Source organism: Lacerta agilis, chromosome 9 (genome assembly GCF_009819535.1).
Source record: "Lacerta agilis isolate rLacAgi1 chromosome 9, rLacAgi1.pri, whole genome shotgun sequence".
NCBI lineage: Eukaryota > Metazoa > Chordata > Lepidosauria > Squamata > Lacertidae > Lacerta > Lacerta agilis.
This window is the reverse complement of record NC_046320.1, coordinates 23,383,072-23,395,272: the sequence shown is the minus strand read 5'-3', so window position 1 is coordinate 23,395,272 and position 12,201 is coordinate 23,383,072. Positions and strand designations below refer to the sequence as shown.

The window sequence follows — 12,201 nt, the reverse complement described above, 5'->3', positions numbered from 1 at the left end:
AAGCTGTACGCTGACTCCCTTGGCCAATAAAGCAAGATGAACACTGCAACCCCAGAGTCATCCACAACTGGACCTAATGGTTAGGGGTCCCTTTACTTTTACCTATCCCAGGTCCTAGTCCAGCACTCTAACTACTGCATCACACTGACTTCCTATAGCCACTTTAAATATAAATTATGCAGTGCTTAGAAAAGTTTCGGTGCTTTATTATTAATAATAATAACAATAATAATCCTGAAACCACAGCAGTTTCACTTTTGCATTTATCTACAACGGTAAAAACATTCCTGGGGAATGTGAGGGTTATTGCTGGTATTTCAGCATTATTGTTGCTGTTATATTGCAATTTACTTTTAATAATGAAAAAGAGGATTGACTCGGTCCACTCCAACCTACAAACTGTCCACAATCAATCTCACGCATCAGCTCTAGCTGTAGAAATCAGGGCAAAGCAGTGCTAGCCAAATGGGGCATAACTGATTGGCTCTGCTCAGCTTGCAAGGAACTAAGCCTCACTTTTTATTATGACCAGCTTGGAAGTGTACAAGGCGAGTCATAACATAGCATACATAATGGCTGTAATATTCATATGCCTCGCCATGTGGATGATTCCTTTTTTCCCGTGCAGAATTTCTACACCACCGGTAGCTGTTATCAAGAATGTCTGCTGGTGTTGTGGATGCTGTCTGTGCGCTGTGGGTGATCCACCTGGCAAGCTGCTTTATATCTTGCACTCACTGCATGGAGCAGTGATTTCTCCCACCAGGCCCTTTTGAAGATGAGAACACCTTTCGTACTAGTCTGGTCACAAGCCAAGAAGATCAAGTAATTGATTGAGATGCGTGCCAAAAAGTTGAGTAAATTATCCCTGTAACTTGATGACAATTGACGCTGCCCAACTAATACTGATAAAACTTTGTCGTCGTGTTTTTGTTTTGTTTTAGGGCCAAGAACAGTGGCTTATCTACTATTCCCTGTAATGAGGTTTTCCTCTGGTGACAGCTTGAAACAAACCCTGCTTTATGAAGCTAAACAAGCATCTGTTAAATGCCTGCAGCGCTAGCTAATTCAGGTAGCTGATTTTCATAGTATTCTAAATATAAATGTGTCGAGCAGTCAGCAAGTTGGAAGAATCAGTTCCTGTGACTTCTGTGCGTGGTTTAGAAGCACCGTGAATTCGAAACAGTTGACAGAAAATGCAGAATCCACATTCAGTTTAGACTGAAGTCCCTCTATGAATTGAGATGCTGCTGCTGTTGTTAGTGGGGATGAGGAAATAACAAAATGAACAATGCAAGCTCTGCCCTCAGGCTTTCCAAGCAAAATGAGATCAGAGGCATTGCCAGGTTTTAGAGGGCCCTGGGCATGGTGCCTTTGAGGGTGAGGGCATTTCCTTGGCCCTGGCAGCCCTGCTCCCCTGGCCACTCCTTCTCCAACCTTGCTGCTGCTCTGTATTTTCAAAACTTTGGTGGTCAGCAGGGATGGAGTGGGTAGGTGAACAAGCAAGGGGGCAGGGCTGCCTGTCAGGGCAGAATAGTAAGGTAGTGCTGTTCAGGTAGCCAAGGTTCCAGCAAGATGCCTGCCATTTTGAATTAAATAATTTCCCAGGGAAATTGAGAGCCAGCATGGTGTAGTGGTTAAGAGCGATAGACTCGTAATCTGGGGAACTGGGTTCGCGTCTCCGCTCCTCCACATGCAGCTGCTGGGTGACCTTGGGCTAGTCACACTTCTCTGAAGTCTCTCAGCCCCACTCACCTCACAGAGTGTTTGTTGTGGGGGAGGAAGGGAAAGGAGAATGTTAGCCGCTTTGAGACTCCTTCGGGTAGTGAAAAGCGGGATATCAAATCCAAACTCTTCTTCTTCTTCTTCAGGGGTATCTGCCTGGTTGGAATTTGCATCCTAGTTGCCCAGTGAGACCTTGCTTGCTTGGCTTGCACCACGGAAAGGTTCAACACTGGCTGACTCCCATGTAACAGGTTTGGCATGGATCCATTCTATCAACATGGGGCTTGTGGAATGATGAACTGATCCTGGACCCAATACCATGCCAACCCTTCCCCTGCCTGCTGCTGTCAGTAAAGATTTGGCCTGGTTTTATCCCACCACTGTTCTACAATCTGGTTATTTGCTGCTCTTATGGGTCACATAATGCGCCTCCCTGGGCAAGAATGTGCATCATCTGCCTTTCTACACCTAAAAGGAAAAGGTATGTGTTAAATTAACCTCTGAAATCAGTTAATGTAGAAGACAGGCATTTGTATCTCCAAGGAGTGGTCATTCCACTTCTGAGGAATGTAAGAGAGAAGGTTCTGCTCCACAGTTTCATATCTTGCACTGCAGCTGCTGAACTCTAGCAGATCTTAAGCCATGTGGCTCTAGGCTGTTACTTGACTAAGGTGTTGGATATAGTCCTGAAAAGAGCTTGCAATACAAAAAGAAATAAAGACCTTTTCTTTCTGTAGGCAATTGTCCAGTTATTTTGAGTCAGTTTCCCTATACGGAATGCAAACTTGTTTTCCCAACGAAAGGAACATTTCCTGACCAATAAGAAGGCGACTGATGTGAAGGGTTGACGTTTAAGGTCAAAGGACAAGTTCCACTAAGCTTTGCTGCATGGAGCCAGAGACATACAGCTTTGTGCTATACTTTAAAAACATTGCCTTTTTATTTATTTATTTTTGCTTTGCCTATATCTCTAAAAAAGTAAAGATAGGCTCTTTACTATGTAATCCAATAGTTTAAATGGAAAGAGACATTTTCAGCATGATTTCTGACCTGCAGTGCATTGGATCAGCATATCTCAAACTCAAGGCGTTATAATGAAGAGGGCCGACCATCCAGACTTTAGCAAGATGGGCTTGGTGCCAGGAGTCTAATATTCAAACCCTGCCTTTCTCAGTCCCCTTGGTACAGTTTAACCCGAGTCCCCAGCCTTTGACACAGGCCTGTTCCTTGTCCAAGGTGGCAGAGGTCAGGGTTGAGTTTATCAGTTTCACATGGCATTGCCTATCTAACCATCCCAATAATTTTTACCTTTATTCTGCAAGCAAGATGTGCCACAGAACAAGAAAGCAAACACAGCACCAGCTTAAAGGGATAAAAGTTTTTGGAATGACAAATGGGTTTTTGCAACACTAATATCCTAATATTAAACATTTGGACTGAGATATCAGCCTGCAGCCCATGTATAATGTTTCACTAGCACTGACGTCCCATAATGTTTTGTGAAGTTTCAGTAGCCCAGTGTTAAAGATGCCTCATATGCTTAGATTTATGCTACGATTCTGCACACCTTTACATGGGAGTAAATTCCCTTGAACTCGGGAACTTGCTTCTGCATAAATATGCATGAGACTGTGCTACCCAATTTTATCCAGTCAGGGCAGCTTTGCACATTCATTGCTGAGCTTATTTCCTCTCTTCATGGTGTTTCCCACTATGTAGAGAGGCATGCAGGAGAAAACTAGACGTTATGCCAGAGTGTGTGAAACATGCTTCTGCATAACAAGCTGCTATTTTGCACCAGTGATGTTAACCAGAAGTGTGTTGGCAAAAATAAAAGTGTTCCAGACGTCGTAACTGCTCTACTTTGAATAATCTCCATATTGCCATGTTGGGGAGCTCCACACAAGGAGAAATTGCAATAAAAAAAAAATGAATGTATGGAAAACTGCCCCAAAAGTCAGGCTATAAAATACTTGTTTAAAATAATAAGGATTATATAAGAGGATTATAACTATTGGATCTGGTCAATGGCCCATCTAGTTCAGTATGCTGTTATCACAGTGGCCAACCAGTTGCTATCTGCTCCAAGTGGCTTATTGTCTCTCTGTCTGTCTGTAAAGGAAGAGACCAGGCAGCACTGCAGCCCTCAAACCACTTTGTAAAGAGTCCCACAGAACTCTGGATTCTGATGAGGATTCATGATCTGAACCACTTTGTGAATGGGCCAAGTTGAATCAGCTTTTCTGCTTTGGAATGCCAGGTGGGTGGATTCCTTCTTCATTCCAGTATGTACTGTAAAAGCATTGCTACAAAAGCAGCCCTCAATATTAGATTAAGCTGGATCATACAATCAACTTGGTGATATATAGCAATTAGTCTAAGCTTATACCTGGTGGTACATTGCTTCTTCCACCAGCAACTTTCACTTACCCTATAAACCCCAGTTCCCACTTTCAGCATAACTGCTCATTCCCCGTGACAAAAGCTTTTCATTCCCCTGGCTCCCTTGCCTTCCATCACTGGACAAAATTATTATTTTCATTAAGTCCCCCCCCCCCCCCAGGCCTGTATTTGAAGATACAACCAATAGCATGCAAGGAATCACCAGAATCATTTATTTGTAAAAACCCTTGTAATGAAGAGACACTTCTTTTATGAGGTAAACAGGCTGCAAGGTGACCTTTCATAAATTCATTAACCAGTTGCCACAACCTTCCTCCTTTTTTTGCTCCCAAGCTGATGCACACTTGAGAGCTACAGAAATTAATCTGAGGACAGGGGAGCACTCATAGGAAGTCCTCCAGCTTGCCAGGGAAGTGCCCAATTCATGCAATAACACATCTTAGAAGCCAGGGGCATGGGAGATCCTGAACTAGCAGAATGTTGACCACAGAGTTTGATTCAAAGCCTTTTATAAAAGTACTCAAGATAAAGTGAGTTAAGAGAGATAGTAGGTTGCATCCCAATGAAAATAAACAGCAATTTCCAGACTTCATACAGTGAGTGTTTTTAAGGAACAACAGCATCCTTATTTGGGAACCCTCTGGAGGATGAAGCCACCATGCTGTGATTTTTAGGTGTTGCATAAACAGAAGGTGGAAGTGTTTAATCAGCCAGGGTCACATGGATGACAATCTTAACACCTTGTTTTGCAAATGGAAACAATTTTAAGAGGTGTAAACTAGGAGAAATATTACTCTTCACTTCCTGCTAAAGGGATTAACCTGGGAAAACACCATCTTGTTGCATTTTTGGTGTTGTTGTTGTTGTTGTTGTTGTTGTTGTTGTTTTGCCAAGCTCTGATTTAGGCTACCTAGTTAGCTATCTTGCTCCTGCTGAAGGATAGGGTCTTTGGTAGATAGAGTGGTTTTTAAGAAGAAAGCAGGGTTGAAGCTTGGGATTCCATCGCAACACCTAATACGGAGATGGGGAATCTGTGGCTACACTGGATGGTGTAGGACTGTGGCTTCCATCGGCCCCAGCCAGCATGATTAATGGTCAGGAATGAAATGGCTTGGAGTCCATCAGCACTGGTGGGGCAGCTGTCAGGGACTTGGCAGAGGAGAAATGGTGGAGATGGCCTCCCCAGCTTGTCCCTTCCAGGGAGTATGAAGAGGAAGACAGTATAGATTTACAACAGGGGTTTGAGGGAGGTCACAGCTCAGAGGTAGATGAGGGGAAAAGTTGGGAAATAATGGGAGCAGAGGAGGAAGCAGCTGGGTGTGACAGCTGACAGACACAGTGTCTTTAGAAAGCATTCCCGACACCCCCACCTCCCAGAACCCGGCGAACCTTGAAAGTAAGAAAACAAAGAGCTCAAAGACAGAGGGCAAATAGCAACACCCATAGGAGAGACTATGAGACTGACGAATGAGGAAGTGGGAGAGATGGGGAGCTGGAGAGTCACTCGAGACAATGCCATTATCCAAGAGGCTGGGTTCTATAGCCTTTCTCTGTAAATACTGAATAAAAAGCAAATGGTAAGAAACATTTCCTTGTCTTTGTATGTTCTTGGGCAACTGGCTGGGAGTTGCTGGCAGCAGCCTGATAGCACGACATTCACTACTAAAGGTGTAGACAACACTGAGTTAGCTGTATGAGTTTCTTGAGGATTAGGAAATAGATCCTTGCTCAGGAACACTATAGAATCCTCATTGGCAAAGAGAGAGAGAGAGAGAGAGAGAGAGAGAGAGAGAGAGAGAGAGAGAAATCCTTCTACTCTCAAGTGACTGGAGAATGCAGAGGAGTAGATGTTCACCCAGGCAGAATTTTACAAAGCAGTTGATGGGAGTTGATGTGCAAAACATCCGGAGGGCCTCAGGTTGGCATGAGATACCCTAGAAAGAAAGGCAAAGTTACTGTAAATTATGACTCCTCAGAGTAGATGTAGCTTGAATTGCAACCTTAGTCACAACTGAGGTCCCAATGACTTCAATGTGTCCACTCTAAGCATGGCCAAGGCTTGATCCAAACCATCCATAACCATAATTTTTGTAATTGTGAAATAGTCATGCCCTTTCGTGGTCTCCATTTGAGGCGGGGAGAGGAACCTGTGAAACAGCCAAATCCTATTTTAAAATGCTGAGATGCTCTCCCATGGAATCACACAGTTTTAAATGGCTGACTTACTGCTAGCAGGAAGTGTAGGCTTGCATAAAAGGATTTAATTTATCAAGTGCTTGGGGACATTATCCAATTGCTTAATACCTCCTTGACTGACGGTCAAACAAGATAATTGTAACGCTGTATTTGCAAATATCTAAATCTTACTAGAAGTGTGATGTGTAATCCCTTAATCTGAGGGAAAAGGTACCAGAATGATTAAGATAACTGCTAGACAGCCCTTGAACATTCCTTATGTTTTTAAAACATAAAGTAAACACTTCTATTGAACTGGGCTGTGCTCAGCATGGATTACTTTAGCTTTGAGAACTGCAAAAGAGAAGAATAAAACAGGGCTTGCTTGGAACATGCTCTGTTTATCAGATGCAGTCCACACAACTTCAGTTTTGGAACATCACCTGTTGAATATCAATAAAATGTTTACTCAGATGCTGAAAACACATTTTCAGTCATGCTGAGTGCCATAAGCCTTCCCTTTGAAAGCTGGTAAAAAAAATGGAATCAATTGTCTTGTAGCTCATAGTCCTTGTTCTTATGATGTGAAAATGTTTTTTCCCAGCTCTTTTTCAAATCTGTTTGCAATTGATTAATGTCGTTTTCAAAAAAAAGTGTTAGATAATGAGCCATATTAGAAAGGCACTTTGAGACTTGTCCCACATTTCCCCCCAGCTGTACTGCTGGTGCAGTATGTTCAAATTGTTAACAACAACAACAACAACAACAACAACAAAAAAAAAATTATTTTTATCCCACCCTCCCCTGTCGGAGCTGGGCTCAGAACAGCTAACATCGTATAAAAACACAATATACATAAAAATCAATCAATCAATCAATCAATCAATCAATCAATTAAAATGCATCCCAAAATTAATTCAATTAATTAATTCAAATAAATTAAAATTAGACTGGACAAATGATGGTGAAATTATGATGGGATTACTTTGAATGTATGGGGTGTTTTATGATGGGATTATTTGAATGTATGGGGCGTTTCATGAAATGGTGAGAGCAGAATTTTTTTGCCATTTATATTCTGATCATTAGATCTTTCAGTGAAAGCGGACTGTGAATAATAATAATAATAATAATAATAATAATAATAATGTTGGCCCCAGGCCTTTTGGTGTGGGCTAACTACCAACTAGTCATGAACAAATCAGCCTTGGTCATCCTAATGGATGATTCAGTGATTAGCAGAATTTTGCATCTTCTTAATCTATTTATTATTACTGTATATTCTGGCGTATAAGACTACTTTTTAATCCAGGAAAATCTTCTCAAAAGTTGGGGGTCGTCTTATACGCCGGGTGGAGAATCTGCGGTCGAGTATATCTCAAACTCTATATTTTAACTGGAAAAGTTGGGGATGATCTTATACACCCAGTCATCTTATACGCCGGAAAATACGGTATTATTATTATTATTATTATTATTATTATTATTATTATTCCCTCCCTTTTCCCCTGATGGGACTCAAGGCACCTTACATAAAAAATAAGAACTGCTACAAACATAAGATAACGAAACCATCAAAAAGACAATTAAACATTGTTAGAAGTAAAACTATATACATATATAAAACAAAATCGAAAATTCTTTCTAGTAGCACCTTAGAGACCAACTGAGTTTGTTCCTGGTATGAGCAAACTCAGTTGGTCTCTAAGGTGCTACTAGAAAGAATTTTCGATTTTGTTTTGACTATGGCAGACCAACACGGCTACCCACCTGTAACTGGAAATATATACATATATGAAATCTATTAAAACCATACAAATAATCAGTGCTTTTTTTCTAAAAATAAAAAAATGCTTAGGGGGACTCTCATTCCATCTGAGACTTAGGAAACACTGTGACAGGAAATTAGGCTGCATTTGGGGGTAGCAACGGAACTGACAATTCAATGTGCTAGAGAAGAAACTATTTTTTTTAAAAAGTTTCTTCTCCAGTTAGATTCACAAAATGTTTAAGGGTATGCATACTCTTGTGCCGCCCCCCCCCCCCGAAAAAAGGCACTGCAAAATAATTACAATAAAAACAGCATGGCACCAGCCCGTTCATTAAAAAGCAGGCAGTCCCCAAAAGCCTGTTGGAACAAGGAGATCTCCACCTGCTGGCAGGAGGAGAGCAAGGAGGGAGCCAGTCTAGCTTCTGGGAGCAACCACCAAGAAGGCCCTTTCCTGCATCCCCATCAAGTATGCATGTGAGCGTGGCGGCACTCAGAGAAGAGCCTCCCCTGAAGATCTCAAATCCTGGATAGGTTTGTATGAGGGAATACGGTATTTCAGATAGCTTGGAACTAAGCCATGTAGGGCTTCATACTTCATAATCAGAACTTTGAAGTGTGCCTGGAAACAGACATAGCCAATGGAGATGTACCAAATGAGTCAAATGCTCCCTATAATCAACAGATCTCCCTTGAATCCATTGACCACCCATTGGGTGGGGTGGAGGGTTGCTATGGTAGAGGATCTGGTTCTATCTGCATGGCTCAGTCCAGAGAGCAGCAATGGGAGACTATTCTTCTCCCTATGGCAGATACAAAGCCCTACTGTATCCCCAGTGTTTAACAGTAGCTACCTGAAGCTCTTAGGAAGGTTCATTAGATGCTACAGGGCAAAGGCAGTCTCCTGGTCACCCAGCCCAAATGTTTTGGTCTAAGGAAAGACCTCTTTGGCCTTTCCTAGAGCAAGGCAATGAGGGAAGAGGTGGAGGGCAGGACCAGCCATGCCATACCAGTGGATACAAGTGGAGGGTCCTCCCTCACCCCCCATGCTGCTCACCATCTGGTGATTCGCTAACCCCACCCTATTATTCCATTCCTCCAAGCTGGTAGGAACGGGCCACAAAAGGGGGGGGCGATGTTCACTTTTAAAGTTTCAAAATGCAGCCAAAACAGTAGCCGCCGCCACCAACTTCAGAACCTGTGTATTTTAGGGAAGAGCCTAAGGAGGAAGACTCACACTATTTGAGATACACCAGGAGTCAGTCACTTTAACGCAACAGGCAGAAATTCATCAGGTTGAGTTCGGCACTTAGTCGACACTCAGGACAAAAAAGATTCACAAAACAGTGAACAAAAAAAGATTCACAAAAAAGCAGAAGACACTTTCAGTTTACCCAGCCAAAGGCAATAAACAGAAAAATCAGAATTCCTTTTCCAGGATTTATTTATAAAAACAAGACAACTTATAAAATCAGTGTATCCCCACCCTGCAACACACACACACCTGAAAACAGTTAAGAAATCTTACTAAAATTAAATAAAAAAATTGTCCAGTAGCGCCTCAGAGAGCAACTAAGTTTGTTCTGCATATACGCTTTCGTGTGCATGCCCACTTCTTCAGATACACTGAAACAGAAGTCACCAGACCCTTATATATGTGTAGTGAGAGGATGGGGAGGGGTATTATTCAGAAGGGTGGTGGGAATGGGTGATGGGCTGATAGGTGTGGTAAACCTGTTGACAACTGTTAACGGCTGCAATTAGTCCTACAGGAAAAAGCATGGGATAGTATGCAGATGACCAAAAATAGCTTTAGCTTGTATAGTGAGACAAGAATCCAATATCTCTATTCAGACCCGATCTCTCCATAGTTTTCAGTTTAGTAATAAGTTGCAATCCAGCAACTTCTCTTTCAAGTCTATTCCTGGAATTCTTTTGTAATAAGACAGCTGCTTTGAGATCCTCTAGTGAGTGTCCTGGGAGATTGAAGTGTTCTCCTACTGGCTTCTCTGTCTTGTGATTCCTGATGTCAGATTTATGTCCATTTATCCTTTGGCGTAGGGTTTGGCCTGTTTGTCCAATACAGAGAGCTGAAGGGCACTGCTGGCATTTGATGACATACACAATGTTAGAAGATGAGCAATTAAATAAGCCTGAGATGGTATGTCTGATGTTGTTGGGGCCAGTGATTGTGTTGTCTGGGTGTATGTGGCAGCAAAGTTGGCATCTGGGTTTATTGCTACTATTGTTACTAGCATTACTCTTTAAAAACTCCAGCAATAGGTACAAGTGCCAGCACAATTCAGGATGACATAGTTTCAAAAAAGTAATTTCGTTATGGAGAAAAGAGAGGAAGTAAAAAACAAGCAATATAATATCCAAGAAACCAATGTTTTCCCCTGCCTTTCTTCTCTTCTCTCTCCTCTTTACTGATTTTCTCTTTCCTGATGTGTGCAGAAACTGACACACTATTCCTAATGAAACACTCTTCAAATGCCATAGAGAGGCAGTGGCTCCTCTCTACTTCACATCAGGATTCTTTTATCTTGTCAGCTGTTATGTGACATAAAGGAGGGGGAGAAACCTTTCCACCACCCCCCCAACACTAGATATTTTCCAACATCTACAGTTTATGAGTTTCTCTCCATAGTTTGAGCTGGCAGGTGTCACTCATTGCTTTCCTGGCAATTAGCTTTTGGCAGGAGGACATCCATAATAGATAGCTAGCCTGGAAAGCAGATGACACAGTAATGGCATTGCATGGACTTTTAGATACTATTTGGTTTTATTTTATTTTTTTAAAAAAATAAAGTTGTTTTGGCCCATCAGAAAAAGCCCGAAATGCATTACAGGTTAATGCATTTATCAGATTAATTAAAATGTCACAAACGAGTGAGCAAGCTTTTGAATTCTCCATGGCCCTTTGTCAAATATTTGATGAAGAACTCTGGAGAACTTGACCATGATTTGGTGATTTATTTATTTTTTGGACTACTGGTGGCATTATGGAGTTTGGTTTCTTGTGTGTCTATGGCAGCGTTTGCATTTTTCTCAAGCCATTTCACTCCAGGGAAGACTAATTCCTGGATTGTGACACAAAGTGAAGGAAATTAGATAGTAAACATGTTACGATTCATAACATCCACAGTGTAAGGGTTGCCAGCCAGCAATCAGCAAGTGAGACTGCAGCAGTGTATCCTGATTTCCTAAGAGATGTGTCCCTTTTCATGTCTCCAGACACTCTTTGGAGAGAGTGAGCTTCAGGAATGGTTGTAAACTCGGGCTTCTAAAATGCACAGGGAGCCTGCACAAGCGCAGGAGGTTCCCCGCTGCCCAAATGGCTGTTGCGATGGATGTGGACAGACCGAGTGGGACCAATAGTGGTGCCGGCAAGAAGCGCTTTGAAGTAAAGAAGTGGAATGCAGTTGCACTCTGGGCTTGGGACATCATGGTTGACAACTGTGCCATTTGCAGAAACCATATTATGGATCTGTGCATAGAATGTCAAGCTAACCAAGCATCAGATACCCCCGAAGAATGCACTGCTGTCAACACACTGTCGGCAGGTGTGTACATTAGACAATCGAGAATGGGAATTCCAGAAGTATGGGCACTAGTAGGAGAGAGAAGACCACCAAGTTTATTGTTCTGTCTTCAGATAAGCCTTTCACCTTGCAAGCAGGTTGATGAAGTCTGTGTAACTTCATAGACACTTGCCCTGCTATTTGTTTTCACCTTAAAATAGTTATTGTGAATAGTAATAAACATGTTTGTCTCCTGTCAGGAGGTTCCCCACTGCCCAAGTTCACCCTCCACCTCAAGGAAGGCTATCAAAATAGTGAAGACAACATGCCAGCAGTGCGGTCTCCTTCCCTGCTTCCTGTGAATAAAGAATAAGTTTATTCCTGTAAATAAACCAATTCCAGCATATTAAGAAGTCATTAGGATTACAATTGCATTAAGTCTTATTGATTTCAATCGGACCAAAGCATGCTCATTTAGACTAGATCCAACCTGTTTAGATTTTCTCCTGCAAAAAACTAACATGTTGGCTGAGTGACACACTTATGACTGACCAGCATCAGCTTTATATAACACCGAGAGCAATGTTGGAACTAACCTCCTTATCA

The 12,201-nt window shown here is 42.0% G+C and overlaps 1 protein-coding gene across 1 annotated transcript; it reads left to right on the top strand.

Moving 5' to 3' along the window:
- Window positions 1-11,420: 11,420 nt before the first annotated feature.
- LOC117053202 (E3 ubiquitin-protein ligase RBX1-like) lies at window positions 11,421-11,968 on the top strand. The gene is made up of 2 exons (XM_033160779.1): window positions 11,421-11,637; window positions 11,856-11,968. Exons 1-2 carry the CDS (start codon window positions 11,421-11,423, stop codon window positions 11,966-11,968), a joined length of 330 nt encoding a protein of 109 aa, XP_033016670.1.
- The last annotated feature ends 233 nt before the right edge of the window (window positions 11,969-12,201 follow it).

Bases quoted from the DNA above. Each gene is read 5' to 3' on its own strand.
- LOC117053202 (XM_033160779.1), top strand. From the start codon at position 11,421: ATGGATGTGGACAGACCGAGTGGGACCAATAGTGGTGCCGGCAAGAAG. The intron at 11,638-11,855 runs GTGTGTACATTA...GTCTCCTGTCAG, and splicing joins TGTCAACACACTGTCGGCAG to GAGGTTCCCCACTGCCCAAG.